We start from the raw sequence: 18,539 nt of genomic DNA, 5'->3' as shown, positions 1-18,539 counted from the left end.
ATACAGCCACCCGAACACTTGTATGTAAACAGCCATCGCCGGCTGTTTAAATTACAGTCGCCAGTCGTTTTAAAACACCCACCCGCATTTAAGAAGCCACAGTCTGGCCATTTAGTTACAACAGCCAGATGAAAAGTGGCTAAACCCACGTGCCCAGGGCCGGATTTCCCACAAGGCCAACCAAGGCCCGACCTTGGGGAAGCAGGGAGTAGAGGGGCAGCAGGGGTGTGGAATTCCAATCTCCTTATGCCCGGGACATGCAGTTCCGGGTGGGTAGTTGTTTTCTACATTTAGCCCCGCTTTGGGCAAGCAGAGCTAAATGTACAGCGCAGTAGGAGGGCCCTGCCCCTGAGGGCTTACAATCTAAAGGGAGGGGGAAGTCTTAAGGGATTGCCTAAAGGCAGTCAGAGTAGGAGATAGTCGGACAGGTTGGGGTAAGGAGTTTCAAAGAATGGGGGAGACTCTAAAGAAGTCCTGGGAGGTGAGCATGCTGGGATGGAAGCCAGTGCAGGGATTGGCAGACGGGGGTTGCAGACACTGAGCAGTTGGTTAGGTGGATGAGCCTAGTAGCAGCATTCATGATAGACTGAAAGGGAAGGGGCCTGTGTAGAGGCCGGCCAATGAGGGAGTTGCAATAGTCAAGACGAGAGATAACAAGAGAGTGGATGAGCAGCTTTGTGGTTTCAATGGTGAGGAAGGGGCGTATTTTGGAGATGTTACAAAGGTGAAGGCGGCAGGATTTGGATAGTGATTGGATGTGGGCAAGAAAGGTGAGGTCCGAGTCAAGGATGACACCGAGCACCTTGGCATGGGGGGAGGGTTGGATAGTTGTGTTCTCAATCAAGATCGAAAAGTTGGGGGAAGGGTGCGCGAGGGTATAGCCACTGTTCAAACAATTTTTTCAAAAAAACTCCACTTGGATTCATTTGTAGATACTTCCCTAGTAAGATTAGAGCCTCTCCGGTGTTTTCATATTGCATCTATACCACAGATCTTTAATCCCCAGGGTCTCGGTTGTGAAATATTTTAAAATGTCTTGATAAACATTTTTTATATTATTACCATGCTCCTCCAACCTCTTTTTTTAATTCTCTGGTCGTTCTGGCCACATATTGTAACCCACAGGGGCATTCCAGGAGGTAGGCAACATAACGAATGTGGCACGAAATACATTTGTTTTATTTCTATTGGATTCACTGATCCATTGAAGGAGAATTTATTCACTTATGTTAATTTAGCCTTTTATCCTGCACATTTTTCCACAACGTTACCTTTTATCACACGTTAGTGTGAGGAAGGTCTATCACTTTTATGAATTGATTTTAATTGATTGATTACACTTTGATGCACCTATTTATATACTTTATCTTTATTAATTATTTATCTTGTATTGATTGACTCACTACTTATTTTCACATTAATTCGATTTACCCACCACACCCATTTGATCATTGTTCACATGAATACCTAAGAGTAGAGGTGCACTGAAATGAAGTTTTAAAAACCGAAATGTAAAAAATTAATTTAACTTTTTCAAATATTTTAATTTTTTATAAACTTACATTTTTTTATATTTATTCTGTTAAAATAGAAAAAAAGATTAAGGACACAGAGTCCTCAATCTCTTTTTCTGCAGCCCCTGTTATCAATGAACAGGAATCCTCTAAACTGAGTGTTCCTGCTCATTCATAACATGAATGTAACCACAATCATGAATGAACAGGAGGGGATGTAGATCACTTCCCATTCATTCATAACTGAGGATATAGTAACCATCCTCTGTCCTCAATTATGTACAAACACTCCGCGATCACTGACTGCTTGTACCCGCTCTCCAACCTGACACGCTTTCACAGGAGGCCGAGCGAGCGGTGCGGGAGGAGAGCCCAGCCTCCTGTGACAGAGCTGGCTGTCACCGCCCACACACCGCTCTCCCCTGATCTGTGACAGGAGGCTGAGCGGTGTGGGAGGAGAGATGCCGGCCGCTCACAGCGCTCGGCTGCTTGTGACAGTTTCTCTCCTCCATGCTAGGACACAGAGCAGCGCCCAGCGGGGAGGAGAGAAAGAATGGATGCACCGATGTATCGGGCAGAAAATGGCACTTTCGGTATTATGCCAAAAGTGCCATTTCCGGCCGATATGTTTTGGCGGCCGATATATCTGTGCATCCCTACCCAAGAGTATATATTTATTTATATTAGCGCTGTGCAGTGTTACATTAGATTGTTTGGGGCCTTTGGCTTTTTCGGCATAGCGGCTTTTAACTTTATCTACTTATTTATCTTCCTGAGCGCAGATTCATTCTATTTATTCTTCATATAGCCACTGTTACTTGCATTCCTGTATGCTCACGTCCTTTGCCACCATTTACTATTTATCAGAGGATCAATTTGATCCATTGACTAGCCATTCCTCGGTTTTTTTATGGCAGCTTTGTTTGCTAGTGGGGTCAATATGAAGCCACGTGCACGCTCCCCTGCCAAACACTTCACAGACATGCACAGGCGGCAGCTCAAGATGATGTGATCTGTCCACCTCCCCACCTACCTGACAAACTTCATGCCACTGCTTTGTCGAGAATACCGACTCAGTCGAATTTGCCAACCTGACCATGTTCGCTTGCGCACAAACCGGGACTAACGAGGAAACAAGCATTTATTTACAAATAATTTTATCTTATTCGGTAATTATTTGCCATCCATGGCAGTAAATGATGGATGGAATTTTACGCACATTCACAATTAACATTGTAAGCAATTACATTATTATATTAATCGTGAATGTGCGTAAAATTCCATCCATCATTTACTGCCAAGGATGGCAAATAATTACCAAATAAGACAAAATTCTTTGTAAAGAAATGCTTGTTTCCTCGTTAGTCCCGGTTTGTGCGCAAGCTAACCTTGACTAGGCGTCACCACACACCACCCTGCAGCCTCCTGGGATGAGTGACGTTGTGAAGCATTCAATGAGGCTTTGGGGTGCTCTATGTTGCATGTGCCACTGCCAATCATCAGAAGGCCGGTGTTCTATCAAAGATTGGGACGTGGTCACACATTTTAACACAATCACGCCCACTTTTTCGGCAGTGGAATATGTGACCGGCAAAAGGAGAAGAATTCCACCACTTTCTCAGCTGTTCCAGGGCAGATCGGCATCGCATATCGTATGTGCAGGAGAACCGATCTGTCCTGGAACAGCTGATCGGTCCTGAAATGTCACTTCTATCCGACTTGGTGAGTGGGATCTGACATTCCACAATGTCACATTTCAGGACCGATCAGCTGTTCCAGGGCAGATCGGTTCTCCTGCACATACGATATGCGATGCCGATCTGCCCTGGAACAGCTGAGAAAGTGGTGGAATACTTCTCCTTTTGCTTGTCATATATTCCACCGCCGAAAAAGTGGGCGTGATTATGTTAAAATGTGTGACCGGTCACACATTCCACCGCCGAAAAACTGGGCGGGATTAGGTTAAAATGTGTGACCACGGATCATACGATTAATATGGGGATTTGTATGGGACGGCTTTTTTGTTAATCAGGTGGCGAGTCATTACACGCCACCTGGCTCCCTGAATGGGACTTCCGGTACTCTGTAATTGGTATCGGCGAGTACCGAAAAAAAAGTATCGTTACTCGGTACCAAAATAACGGTATCGGTGCATCCCTAGCAGTCACAATCTTTGATAGAACACCGGCTGTAAGATACCCCAAAGAGACAGCGAGAGACGAAAAGAAGATGGTGACGCAGGACAACACTGGAGTCCCTGGACACGTGGGCTTAGTGGTTAGCACTTGTAACTTGCAGCACTGGGGGTCCCTGAGTTGTATCCTAGCCAGGTCACTCTCTGCATGGAGTTTGCATGTTGTCACCGTGTTTGGGTGGGATTCCTCTGGGTACTCCGGTTACCTCCCACACTCCAAAAGGCATGCTGGTAGTGTAATTGGCTCCTGTCTTAAAGGTGCCCATACACTGCACAATTCTCGTACGAGAATGGCGGGAAATCCCACGAACATACGAGAATCGTGCAGTGTATGAAGGCGTGCGACCGTTTCTAATGTACGGTTGCACGACTTTGTATTTCGAGCATGTTGGAAAACCTGCCGAGAATCGTACGATTTCCGGCTGGTTTTTAACATGATCGAGGGATGACTGCCGAACGGGCCGCTGTGTACAACCCCTCCGCAGCGCTGTTCCCGAGCTCCACTGTGCCCTGGGCGGGCCGGGACCGGCACGGCAGCTCTGTGACAGGGAATCAGAGGGAGATCTGCACACAACTCCCTCCGGTGTCAGAATGCAGGAAGTGATGTATATTACATCACTTCCACATTCTGCTGTCACTCTCCAGCTTCAGAAGCTGGTGAAGCAGATCTCTGCTTCATCAGCTTCTTTGGGGGGCCCTAGGTGACATTAGGGGTCCTAAAGACCCCTGATGTCTCCATAAAGAGGACCTGTCAGATCATCTTTGCTATCACATAGGGGCCTTCTTATCCCCCTATGCGATACCAATAAAGTTAAGTGGAAAAAAAAAAAGTTCCACACCCCCAAAAAAAAAAAAAAAAAAAAAATGCCATTAATCACTGATAACACTAAACTGATGAGCAGTAAAAGGTTTTAAAGCGTCGCCTAGGTCCAATTTTGGGTATGGTATTTTTTTGCAATTTCGCGGACGTGCGCAATTTTAAAGCTTGACATGTTTGGCGTCTATTTACCAGACGTGGCCCCGTGTTTTATATTTTACCAAAAATATGGGTAAGAATAAATGGCTTTAACATAAAGTAGGGAAAAGTTTTTTTTTCTAAATCTTCGGTACTTTTTTCATTATATAGTAAAAAAATAAAACCCCAGTGGTGATTAAATACCACCAAAAGAAAGCTCTATCTGTCCCCAAAAAAGTGGTATAAAATTCATTTCAGTACAGCGTTGCATGACGGAATAAATGTCAAAGTACTGCAGCGCTGAATACTGAAAAATGGCCGGGCCAGGAAGGGGGTGTAACACCTGGTCTTGTGGTAAAATAATTTTTAGGTCATCCTGGGTGAAGCTCACTGATAAAACCCAATTCCTGCATTGGAATCAGCGGGACATCCGGGCAATCCTCTGCAAGCGCCATAGTCACACATTCAAACACTGTAACAATATCAGCTGCAGAGTAAACAACCAACCGCAAAGCGAGCTGACAACAGTGAGAATAAGTACAGCCAATCAGAGCACCGATGCAGACACCCAGCCAATCGGTAATTTAAATTCCTGAAGACCGCAACAGCCAATGGAATGTCGAGACAACTAACAGACATCCAATCAGCACAGCGCTATCAGCAAACGGCTGAGAAGTTCGCAGTGTTTCCTGTCAGTGTGAAGTTCCCCGCCCGCCTGTATCCCCGGGTACCTAAAGTAGTAGACATTGCCCGCAGTCAGCCTGGTCTTCCTAATGACCTCCTCCTTCTTCCAACCCGGTGGCAGAGCCAGGCACTCCATCCTCTGCTTCTCCATCCAGCAGCGCTCAGTGTCCTCCTACACCAAGCATGTCCCTCGCCTGCCTCTCTCCAGTGACTTCGGACTACTTAGCAACGCCGTATCCCTCCGCGGTTCTAGTTCCGGCCCATCTGGCGGAGGGATACGCGCTCATAGATGTAGTTCAGTGTGGCGGTGATTTGCCCGCCTTTGCTCAGCAGCTTAGTTTCAGTTTGGTAAATAATTGTGTCATTGGTGAGGGGTCATTATTGTTCTGCATTGAATGAGCACAAAATAATCCCTCATTGTCTAAAAACCAGGGAGGTTCCTTTAATGAGGCACATGGAGGCCAGAGCGTCCTAGGTTGCTAAGAGCGGGATGCTCCAGTTGGCGTCCTGCCCAGCTCCTGGCTCATTAGTGACGCCAATGAACTGGGCAGGATGCCGAACAGAGCCGGTGTTCTGTCCAGATCTCCAACTCGTGACGTCACATCCATTGTAGATTTCGACTTGATGGCACTAGTGCGCGTGCGCCAGCCGTCAATTTTTGCAATCCTCGTTGACTTCTCCACTTGCCGTAGGTGCGGCTCGGTTTCGAATTTGTCATTGAGTTTCTCCAACTACCGTCACTTGTGGCATCGGGTGCCCGCGCAAGCGCACTGCCTCAGATTGTGCAGCTTGATCCTTCTCTTGAGTGGCTGCTCAGGCGCACTGATTGATGGGAGTTGGAGAATTTGATAGAACACCGGAGCCAGTGGTATCCTGCATCCCCTCCCCACCTCTATTCAAGCTTTGTACAAGTCATTCTGAATTGAGAAAGCTGATTGGATGACCGGTGAAACGTCTTCAAGAAAAAACACAGCAAGTCCAGTTGCCTTGACCTTTTTTTTTACAGATATCCCATGACCTGAATGAATGAGAACCTTCACAGACAATCCACAAAGTCGGATAGAAGTGACAATTTGAGGACCGATCAGCTGTTCCAGGGCAGATCGGTTCTCCTGCACATACCATCTGCGATGCCGATCTGCCCTGGAACAGCTCAGAAACTGTTGGAATGCTTCACCTTTTGCCGGTCACATGTGCCACCGCCAAAAAACAGGGCGGGATCACCTGCAGCAGACTGATCACTGGGGGAGGGGAGACTGAGGAAATGCTTGCTCCTGCCTAGTCAGAGTCACTGGACTGATGTACACGGACTAATGTGTAATGATAAACGGAAGAGATTGTTTGAAAAATGATATCCTCGCTGTTTATTGTGACGTCTGAAATGTATTCATAAAGATTTGTAGAATTACTGAAAGGTCCTCTTTATTATTTGTTTTTGCCAAACGATGTAGAAAAAAAAAAAACAGACATAAAAAAATCAAATAAGTTTGTTTCCCTAATCTGAGATTTTACTCTAGTTGTATAAAAGGGACCGCCCACCCAAAAAGGATATTTCAAGATTTGGGTTTATGCTAATTGCCTGACTCTCCCTCAGGTGTCTCTTTTATCTCCTGTAGACCAGCCTTTCACAGCCAGGGTGTCATGGAACCCCTAGGGTGCCTTCTGGCTTCCTAAAGGGCACCTTGATATCTTCTGGCCTGTCCTCCCACCTTCTAGCATGCTCCCGCAGCTCAGGCTCCTGGTGTGTTGGTAGGATTCTGATGTAAAGGGGGGTCCTGATTTAAGGGGGGCCTGCGATGTAAAGGGGGAAACCCCTACTTTCTGTGTGTTTTTGCATGGGGTTGCCCCCTTAAAGTCCATACATTTCAGACTGGGGTGCCTCGAGATGTGGCATCATTTTAAAGGGTCCGGTCACGTAAAAAAACATTGAGAAAGATTGCTTAAAGGTGCCCATACACTGTACGATTCTCGTACGACAATGGCGGGAAATCCCACGATCGTACGAGAATTGTGCAGTATATGGAAGGCGTGCGACCGTTTCTACTGTACGGTCGCACGTCTTCCGTCGAACCAGCAGGCTAGAAAACCCGCCGGGAATCGTACGATTCTCGGCGAGTTAGTGGCCTGCTAGTTCGACAACTGCCGAACAGGCCCGTTTGCAGTCATCTTAAGCCCGCCCCTCAGTGCAGTCATCGTAAGCCCACCCCCCAGGGGGGCAGGCTTGCGTTGATCGCAAGTACGATCTGCCTGTCCAAGAAGACGTTTTTTTAATTACTTTACAACCCTCGCAAGACAAAAGTCTTGCGAGGGTTGTAAAGTGTATGGGCACCTATAGACTTTGGCGGTGAGATCTGTGTACCTATCCTGTTGACCTGACACCTATTATGAGACAGTCTCTCTCTCCCCCTCTCTCTCGATCTCTCTCGTGTCTCTCTCTCTCTAGATCTCTCTACCTTGTCTCTCTCTCCCGCTTCTCTCGATCTCTCTCCCTCTAGATTTCTCTCAATTTCTCTCTCCATCTCGATCTCTCCTTCTCAATCTCTTTCTCTCTCTCTCTCTCTATATATATATATCTCTAGATCTCTCTCTCTCTATATATATATATCTCTAGATCTCTCTCTCTCTATATATATATATATCTAGATCTCTCTCTCTCTCTAGATCTCTCTCTCTCTAGAACTCTCTCTCTCTATATATATATATATCTCTCTCTCTCTCTAGATCTCTCTAGATCTCTCTCTCTCTCTATATATATATATCTCTCTCTCTCTCTAGATCTCTCTAGATCTCTCTCTCTCTAGAACTCTCTCTAGATCTCTCTCTCTCTAGATCTCTCTCTCTCTCTATATATATATATATCTCTCTCTCTCTCTAGATCTCTCTAGATCTCTCTCTCTCTAGAACTCTCTCTAGATCTCTCTCTCTCTAGATCTCTCTCTCTCTCTCTAGATCTCTCTCTCTCTCTAGATATCTCTCTCTCTCTCTCTCTCTCTAGATCTCTCTCTCTCTCTCTAGATCTCTCTCTCTCTAGATCTCTCTCTCTCTCTAGAACTCTCTCTCTCTCTCTCTAGAACTCTCTCTCTCTCTCTCGATCTCTCTCTCTCTCTCTCTCTCTAGATCTCTCTCTCTCTAGAACTCTCTCTCTCTCTAGATCTCTCTCTCTTATATATATATATAATCGATCTCTTTCTCTCTCCACCTCTCTCTCTCTCCATCTCTCGCTCTCTCCATCTCTCTCTCTCGAAAGCAGCGCCTGATACTCTGCCAGCAGAGAGATCGCACCGCATGAATCTTCAAGATACAAGAAGGGCCATCTGAGGTTAAAGAAGAACTCCAGGCAATTAAAAAAAAATAACCCATGCAGTGGCACTACCCCTGCACTGTAAGGGTTAACTGCTTGTTTTGGTCTAGAGGTGAAAAAGTCACCTGATCCTCGGTCCTGCAGCAGTGATGGCTCAGCTCTCTCCCCCTCCGCTCTGGCTGGGGAATCTCTGCCAGTGTCAATGGACTTGTATTACACGGAATGACGTCAGCAGGACATAGACCGCCGGAGCCTGGGAAAGAGGAGGCCGCAGGGACCGGTCTAGCAGCCCGATGGGACTGAGGATCAGGTGAGTATATCTTTTTTATTTTAGACAGAGTAAAACGAGCAGTTAACCCTTGCAGTGTGGGGGCAGCGCCATTGCAAGAGTTAATTGTTTAACTGCTCGCAGTTCTGAAGGCTGAACTTTAGGTAAATGGCTGAATACACCCATCAAACATAGATATGGGAGATGTTTTACTTGCCAAACAATTTGTATTTTGGTCCATCCAGTCCTGAGATTTGCACGGTCCTACCACACAGCACAGCCCTGCCTGTCAGGGGAGGAGTCCTGATCTTTCTCTATTGCAGGATCACCTACAGTTCTCCATTCCACCCCCAGCCTGTGACTGGAAGGTGAAAGGAGAAGCAGCAGAATGATGAGCTCATCTCTCTGTCACTCTGCTCTCTCCGCCTATTAGCATGCCCCTTGCCCTTGTGCTGCTTCTTCCTCTCCCAGTCTGAGCTCTTCTGTACAGTGGCTACAAGAGCTGATACCAAGTCAAATTTAGGTTCTTCCACTGCATGCAAATACATCGAATGACATCATAATGAAAGCAGAACGGCATTATTGTGTATTTTCCATCTGCCTGGAGTTCAGCATTAAAGGAGAACTATGAGGTGAGTGAAAATAACTCATCCTCATAGTTCTAGCCAACCTGTGACAATGAAACTGTCACAGGTCGGCTCAATAGATCGGGAAGTGAGCGAACGCATACCGCCGCTCGCTCACTTCTCGATCATCTCCCTGCAGAGAGCCGTGACTGCCACTCACCGCTCCCTGCAGGGATTCCCCCCTCCCCTGTCCGATCCTCCAGCGCTGACTGGCAGAACGGACGGGGGAGGGGGCGGGTACAGCTGGCTCTGCCTCTAGATAGGCAGAGCCCACTGTCACTCAGGCAGCTGGGTGGATCCAGACAGTAATGTCGGGATCCGTCCCGGTTGCGGCGTCTCAGTATACCGCAAGCTGTAGTTTGTGTCCTCCTGTGACCCTGGGGAGAACTATGGGGGGAAGCACTGACCCAATAGTTCCCCTTTAAGTTCTCTAGGATCCATTACTGAAATATCAGGTTCGGTTGGCCTGTCCCACTCACTGGCTGATTTTGGTCCTGGTACATGAGAATTTTATCATATGTGTAATATGTATATATAAAAATGTGTTGTTGGCCCAATCATCCTAACATAGAGGCAGGACAGGAAGTGACCAGGGCTGCAGCTAACGATTATCTACATAATCGATTAGTTGACCAATTATTTTTTTCGATTAATCTGATACAATAAAAAAAAATTACAAGATACACAAATGCCGCGTTACAGGCAAAGTTTTACTTCAGAATAAAACTATGCACATTTTTAAAAATCGCACTCCACTGGAGCGCAGGTCATTGCAGTACCGCACGTTCTAGTGTGGACAATCACATTGCGGACGGGAGGTGCATTTCGTATCTATTGAAAATGAATGGCACTGCAATGCACCTCCTGCAGTCGGGGGGTAGTACGGGAATGCAGTCACAGCGGTCTCTCTGCCCTGCTGGTGCCAACTGCAGGACTGCAGTGGTCTGTGTCCCCGCTGCCTCTGACGATACAGGTGGGGAGAGCAGCAGGGATTGAAATGGACACAGACCGCTGCAGCCAGCACCAGCGGGGAGGAGAAAGCAGAAGCAGAGGGGCGGCAACTAATCGAAAAATCCACTAATCGATGATGAGAATTGTTGCCAACGATTCTCATTATCGATTTAATCGATTAGTTGTTGCAGCGCTAGAAGTGACACAGTCCAATGTATATTAATTTGTCTTTCCTGTAGCCTAAAATTCAGTGACATCTTCTCTGTCCTCCTGGGAGGCCGCGAGCCGTCATTACAATTACAGATAATTCATTTTCCGTCTTGTACAAATTTTTTAGTTCCTTCCCGGACGTTGGTGATGAGGCCGATAATGTTGCTGGGTAATGCCGATTCCACCAAAGCTCGTGGTAGAAGACCACCAAGTTCTGTTTGTATGAAGACCACAAGCTTGGAATGTGCCGGATTCCTGCATATAGAAAATGGACGATAAAACACAATTCGTAATTCAGCATAAGACGCAATAAAAACAATTCCACATTTTGCGGCATTGTATGACCATTTTATGATGTGAAGTTTCTCTACGTCTTTGGTGTTCCATCATTTGATGACCATGTCTTCTACAGATTTGTGGACTCCCCTCTAGTGACTACCTATCAGGGAAACAGTCCTACTAAAGGAACAGTGTGATAATAAGAAATCGCTGACCTCTCCGTCTGGAAGTGCGAGTTGCCTCGCTGTTCCAATGGCTTCATAGAACCAGCCCATCGAACTGATGGGTCATTAGGAATGAGTGAGATGCAGGAGGGACTGGATAAGCTTCCGCACACATTGTGGACACGTTTTGCCCATGAGAAAGACTTGGCCTACCACTACACAGGCTATCCCCCCTTGGGTCTATCATGAATGCTGCTGCCAGACTCATCCACCTTACCAACCGCTCAGTGTCTGCCGCCCCTCTTTGTGAATCCATCCACTGGCTCCCAATTGCCCAATGAATACAATTCAAAATACTTACAACAACATATAAAGCCATCCACAACTCCGCCCCCAACTACATCTCCAACCTCATCTCAAAATATCACCCAAACCGTCCTCTCCGCTCCTCTCAAGACCTCCTGCTCTCTAGCTCCCTCATCACTCCCACAGTAGTCGAAACTTATCCTGATATCGGAACTTCCTGTCAGAGGAAGATTTTCTCTGACCGGCAGTGCCGTAGGGGAACATGAAGCCAGCTTCCAGGAAGCTGGGGGCGAGTAATGACCACCTCCCAGCTCCATGCTGATTGGCTGGAAAGCCAGTTTCCCGGCCAAACAACGTGGAGCCAGCTTCCCGGCCAATCGGAAAGTGGGGCGGTATGTCATTACCCACCACCCAGCTTCCTGATTGCCCGGGAAGCCGGCTCATGCCAGAAGAAGCACCGGTATCAGTACTCGGTATCGGTGACTGGCCCAAATGCTCCATTTTCGGCACTGATACCAATACTAGTATTAGTATTGGTGCATCCCTATCAATTACTATGCGGGACTGGTGGTCATGGTGATGTTAGAATGCCTCCACGTGATGGAACATCACAGAGAATTGACTTTGGGGACTGGTTGCACGTAGAGGAGGAAGTCTGCGGGGGTGAGGTCTAAGATAAGTAAAAACTGCATTTAAAGCCCTAGACAAAAACAAGCATTGAGCCCTCGCAATGCGGCGGCGGGAGAGGGAAGTCTTCTGCAAGGCAGTTTGAATTTGTCCCTGGAGTTCAGCTTTAAGATAGCACCTGGTGATCCTGCCATGAAGGTCCTTGTTACATGGTGACAACACTCTGTCCATGTCCCTCAGTTGTACTCCTGCATTGTCACAGGTTTTTTACTGGAGACTACAAGTGGTAGTTTCAATGCACGTTGCACAGTCACGGCCCACTGCCGTCACCATCAGAAAACACGTCCTGAGAAATACAATGCAGCATCACTGGAGTACGTGTGGACAGAAAGTTGCTGCAAAGAGGCTGCCGGAGATTGGTAGCACTGAATTGCAACAGTGGATAAAAAAAGGTGACAAGAAGTATTGTGTTTTAAAAAAAATCGATTTCTTATGACGCACAAAATAAATGTTGTTCAGTTACGGTTTACTTTTCAAAATGAAGCCTGGGTTACTTACTCGGGCAGCGGAGAACATATATATCCACATGGGTTGTTGAAGCCTCGAATGCGATCGGAAGTCACCGGGCATTTTTCATACTCAAGACTCACAGCTGGAGGAAATAGAAATAAAGGCTCATTAAAAAAATATTGAACAAACATTTTCACCTTCAGGTTGCACTGACCATTTTCTGCCACTAGAGGGCGCTCACAACCCACAGAGGCGGGCTGTGTGATAATACCGTTCCTAGAAAAAGTATTCACCCCCTTGGAAGTTTCCATATTCCATTATCAAAGAACATTGAGCCATAGTGGATGAATGATTGATTTTGTCTTTTGTTCTTTTCTTTTGCCGGTCGACAGAAACAGATTTTTCATGGCAAGGAAGATCTTTGCAAAGTGATTTCAATTAACGTAGATCTAAAACCCCTCGGAGCTTGAACCCCTTAACCGCTTGATGACACCCCCTTCCTGGCCAGGCCATTTTTCAGTATTCAGCGCTGCGGTACTTTGACTGACATTTATTCCGTCACGCAACGCTGTACTGAAATACATTTTATACCATTTTTTGGGGACAGATAGAGCTTTCTGTTGGTGGTATGGAATCACTACCGGGGGTTTTTATTTTTTACTATATTTAGGAAAGATTACTGAAAATTTTGAAAAGTTTAAGTTTTTTTTAACATTATGCTAGGAAACAATTATTATTACCCAATTGTTTGGTAAAAGTTAAAAGACGGGGTCACGTCGGGTAAATAGACACCAAACATGTCAAGCTTAAAAATTGCGCGCACCGCCAAAAACTACCTCACCCAAAATTGACAATTGGCGACTCTTTAAAAGCTTTTACCGCTCATCAGTGTAGTGTTATCAGTGATTGATGGCCCTAGAATTATTGCTCTCACTGCGACATTTGCGGCGATATGTAACATGTGCGGCGTAATCGGTGCAATCGTCGTTTTCGCAGGTATGCGCACCGGACACATGTTTGCATGCGTGTATGTATGGGTGGGGACTTTTTTTTAAAAAAATTGTTTTTTTAAATTCTTTTTTTATATGTGTAACTTTAAATTTTGTTTTTGGAAACTTTTTTTCCTATTTTTTTTTTCCCACTCAACTTTATTGCTATCACATAGGGGGCTAAGAACCCCCCCCCACCCCCCATGTGATAGCAAAAGATGTGACAGGTCCAAAGACCCCTAATGTCACCTAGGACCCCCCAAAAGAAGCTGATGAAGCACAGATCTGCTTCATCAGCTTCTCTCCAGCGTCTGAAGCTGGAGAGTGACACAAGAATGTGGAAGTGATGTATTATACACCACTTCCACATTCTGACAGCGGACCGGAGGGAGATCGTGTACCGACCTCACTCTGATCCCCTGTCAGAGAGGCACTATGCTGCTCCCGGACTCGCACCGGGCACAGCGGAGCCCGGGACCAGCGTGACAACATGAGAGGGGGCCGTGGAAGGGGGCACACGGGCCGGCAGCTCATACAAGCGTTCCGCCGGCTCTATAGCCCGCGGATCGCTTCTATGTTAACAGGCATCGCTGCCTGTTTTTACATTTTCTGTCTTTCCCACTCGCGCGCACCACACACGATTGGGCGTGGCTTAGGGGACGTCTAAAGACGCCCGCTCAGATCTAGAGAGCTCACGACCGGCAGTTTTTTATCAACGGCCGGCCGGGAGGTAGTTAATGACTGAGACCTTTTTTTTTTTCGTTTTTTGCACCCATGTTATAATCCACATTTTAGGCCTGAAAATTACTTCAAAACCCCAAAAAGCATTATGTATTTTCTGAAAGCCAACACCCTGTAGAATAAAATGGCGGCAGTTGCAAATTATTATCAAACCCAAAAATGTAGTGAAAAATGCACTTAACGTAAATTTAGTGCCCCAAAACACAATAAAATACCCATTTTGTAAAATAAAAGATGAGGTTACAACGAGTAAATAGATACCCAACATGCCCAGGTTAAAAATTGTGTGTGTCTGAAACGGAGACAAAATTCAGAACCCCAAAAAGTCCATAGTGGATGCTCTAAAAGTCCCCACAGGTCATAAGTTTTGAGATGCACATAAATATTGGCCCTAGAATTATGGCCCTCACTCCGGCGTGCGCATCGATACCCAACATGTGTAGCGCGATCATTGTTTTGTACGTAGGCTGTTTTGGCTGACGCATAGGGGCGGGTGACGCATCCCTCTACAGCCAGCTCTCCTGGGTTCCGCTGTCCTCAATGCAGGTCTCTGTGGCTGGATTCGGAGAGGAGATCAGCACAGTCCACCCACTAATCTCCCCTCAAATCACTGAATGCGGAAGTTATGTAATTCCATTCAGTGTTTAGTGTCAGGGTGTTTTAGGTAGCATTAGTTTGTACCCCCACTACGGGTACAAACAACAAATAATGTACACATACGTGGTATCGCCATGAACGCCAGGAGTAGCGAAATTCCCCAATACAAGAAGGTCCCTTAAATGTATCTTAAACAACACAAAGTCAAATGCATTACGGCCACTAGATGGAGCTGAGGAGCATAGAAAATCAATATTTATATATTATGCTCCTTTAGTGCCATCTGGTGGCCATAATCCGTTATTACACTCAGAACATTTACATGTAATTACACTTGTAAAGGATAAAACTATAGAAGATTCGTTTGTGCAGATATTGGCCCGGTATTCATATTCACACAAATTTAAAAAAATTAACCACTACTTAGTTTCAAGGATATGTACAGTTTTAGTAACACAAGCCAAAGCTGCAAAACGGGGTCCAGGCGTTAAGCTTTGTTTTACCCTCTGTCTTTAATGGGTTTGAAAACAAAAACACACTCACAGTTAGTGGTGACGACTCCTCCGTCATACCTCCTAATGTGTATCAGATCCACAAATTCTCGTGATGAAATAAGACCCATACCGTAACTGTGAGTGATGGTATGACCGATCACGGTGTCCTAGAATAAGAAAACTTTATTAGAACAATAATATAGTAATACAGGCAGTCCCTGAGTAACAAACATCGGACTTACATACGACTCCTACTTACAAACGGAGGCTATTACCAGGGCCGGCCTTAGGCCTTTAGGCGCCCTGTGCGAGAAAGCTTTACAGCGCCCCTTTGAGAGAAGCCGCCCCCAGGACGAGCTGTGTCGGCCGCACTGCGCCCTTGTTGCCATGGCGCCCTGTGCGGCCGCACTGCTCGCACACCCCTAAGGCCGGCCCTGGCTATTACTGTACAGCAGAGGTAGTTGTAATGCTCCCGCGCTCGTACTGACGAGTAGTGCCCGCTTTTTTTGGTCTGATTGGAGTACTGTACGTACATTACAGGAAGTTGGCTCTTGTTAGACGTGCAGACGAGGGTTGCCCGCCTCTTCTTCCGGGTCATTGTGAGGTTTTTACTGCTGTCTGTATCCTCATTAGAAAGATTTAATCCCACTTCCTGTCCTTGAGACAACAGGAAGTGAGAGGAAATCTACCCCTAGGAAGGCAAATTCACTCCTGTAAGAGTGATCATGGGAAAAAGGTGTCTCCACTGAAGCTTTATCACCAATCCTTGTTTCCACGACGACCCAAAATTTTCAAAATCTAATTGTCACAGGGACAGAAAGTGAGGTGAAATCTTCTGAACAGGGGCACACACAACAAAACAAACGTTACAGGGGGTAAACCCTTCCCTATGCTATCCAAAACTAAAAAAAAAAAAATTGGGGGGCTGGAGTTATACTTAAAAAATGTACCTGTTCCGACTTGCATACAAATTCAACTAAATAACAAACCTACAGTCCTTATCTTGTTTGTAACCCGGGGACTGCTTGTATATCGTTCACAGTTCAGATAAAACTGATCTGACTAACATTAGTGTAGTAACATTAAAGGGTAACTCCAATCCCAATGAAGGGAAGGGGAAGGAGTTTACAAATATGGGATAGGTTAAGGATGCAGAGAAGAGGTAGCTCACAATTGGTATGGTGAACAGCATCTGCCGGACTGAATGAATGTGCAACATTCTCTGCACAACAGGAAGTCTAGAGCCAAGACTTCCCATGTCAAATGATATAGCCAATGATGACTTGACAAAATGCCCATCGGGGGCTCTTAAAGGCTAAGTTTACCTTTGTGACCATGTTTTATGTTACACCCATATTGGTTTTATGTTTCACCCTACCTTACCTGAATCGCGGGGTGCTTCTCCCCACCTGTATACATTTGAATCTGGCACGGCTGTGTGTGGCTTCACCTGCACAGCCACGTCATCCATTTACAGATCCATTCACTGAGTCTGTGAATGAAAAGACTACAAGCTCCATCTGCCACTGCAGCAGAGGGACTCATAGATCTCAATGAAGCACAAGAGTGGTGATGTCAGCCACTTGTAGTGCATTGATTGCTTCCTCCAGCCCAATTTGAGAAGGTCTGGTCCATACCTGCATACGGACTGGGGGCTGGGGGAATAGTCTGCAAGAGCTTGTGCAATGCACCCACGATCCAATGATCGCAGTTAGCAATGCAAATACACAAAAATCAATGAATGCACATTTTTTTTGATCGACGTGGGAGCATTTATTATTATTTTTTGCAATAGGTGGGCTATGCCTTTAACCCATTTATGATCACAAAACAGAATAAATGGTCACCAGCACTCCAGGTTTTCTTCAATACGAAATCCTTTTATTCATTCTAGTAGGTCATATCACTATGCGTGGCAACGTTTCGGAACCTGTCCGGTCCCTTCATGAGGCAAAACATCACTTTTGCACAGTGACCATTTATTCTGTTTTGTAAGTATTTGGCTGCGCCATAAGTGGCCACTTTGGCACCCCCCAGCTCCCCACAATATATGGGGCTTCTCGGTAAGGAGTGCGGTGTGACTCTCTATTTGACCATTTATTATCACAGACCCTCAATGGATTGCCTAGTATCAGGGCTGTCAATTTAGCCATAAAACTTTGGGGACACCCAGTTTTGAGGGTCCTTTTCTGGGTCTCCCGACACTTGAGATAAATCTCCAAGCATTTTGTAGAGACTCCTGAGTACAATTACTACCAGTAAAACACTTCATGACAAACAACAAAACAAAATACAGGCCCATCGTGGGCCAGAAATTGGCTGAGCAGCATGTCAAGCTATTATCCAATTGTAGATGCCCCACATATTCATGTCATCCCCATGCCATTATGTGCCAGCAAGGCTTTACACATGCATGCAAACTTGGAACATGAACAAATCTTTTGACTGGTTGAGCGCAGGGGACTATGTAATATACCTGCATATGGATGTGCTTAGAGAGACATTACATTAGTGTGATAGGAGGAGAAATAACTCACTATTTCTGCCTTCTTTATTGTATTATTTGTGGGGGAACACATGCACTGTGATGGCCTACTTTTTTAAATCTGCCTGGCATTTTGCGGCTGTCTCCAATCACTGCCGTGCAGCTAAGGCTGTGCTTATGCAGTGATTGTAGACAGCCGCAGATTGCCAGATTGATAGTTAAAAATCTAATGATTAGATTATTATTTTATTATTCAGAGAGCCAAAAGTCCCATGCCCCCATGATTTGGTACCCACAACCCCAAGGGCTATGCTTATTCTCAGTTGTGAACCAACCCAACCACTATCCCACCTCAACCTAACCACTGAACCATCACCTTCTCAAACAATTCATCTCCACACAGCGACCTCCTCATGTATCACTTGCCCCTCCCTTTTAGATTGTAAGCCCTCAGGGGCAGGGCCCTTTTTACCATCGTGTCTTGAATAATATTGTGATTATAATATCTTCCATATATTGTAAAGCGTGGCGCAAACTGTTGGCACTATATCAATCTTATATAATAATAATACCCTCTGGCCTACAGAAAAAACAATCTGAGCTCAGGTAGGAAATAAGGCAGAATCTGAAGGGAGGGAAGAGTC

General features: G+C 45.9%; 1 protein-coding gene across 1 annotated transcript in view; it reads right to left on the bottom strand.

Annotated features, from left to right (window-relative positions):
* Positions 1 to 10,801: 10,801 nt before the first annotated feature.
* Positions 10,802 to 18,539, bottom strand: part of STARD6 (StAR related lipid transfer domain containing 6) — a 15,460-nt gene continuing 7,722 nt past the window's right edge. The window contains exons 4-6 of the mRNA XM_018570971.1: positions 15,460 to 15,577; positions 12,638 to 12,731; positions 10,802 to 10,958 (exon numbers count right to left, since the gene is read on the bottom strand). Coding sequence (XP_018426473.1) covers positions 10,802 to 10,958; positions 12,638 to 12,731; positions 15,460 to 15,577 — 369 coding nt within the window. The remainder of the gene's footprint in view (positions 10,959 to 12,637; positions 12,732 to 15,459; positions 15,578 to 18,539) is intronic.

This window comes from Nanorana parkeri, unplaced genomic scaffold (assembly GCF_000935625.1).
Source record: "Nanorana parkeri isolate BGI_ZX_2015 unplaced genomic scaffold, ASM93562v1 scaffold1644, whole genome shotgun sequence".
In the NCBI taxonomy this organism is placed as follows: domain Eukaryota; kingdom Metazoa; phylum Chordata; class Amphibia; order Anura; family Dicroglossidae; genus Nanorana; species Nanorana parkeri.
This window is presented reverse-complemented; position numbering and strand designations above follow the sequence as displayed.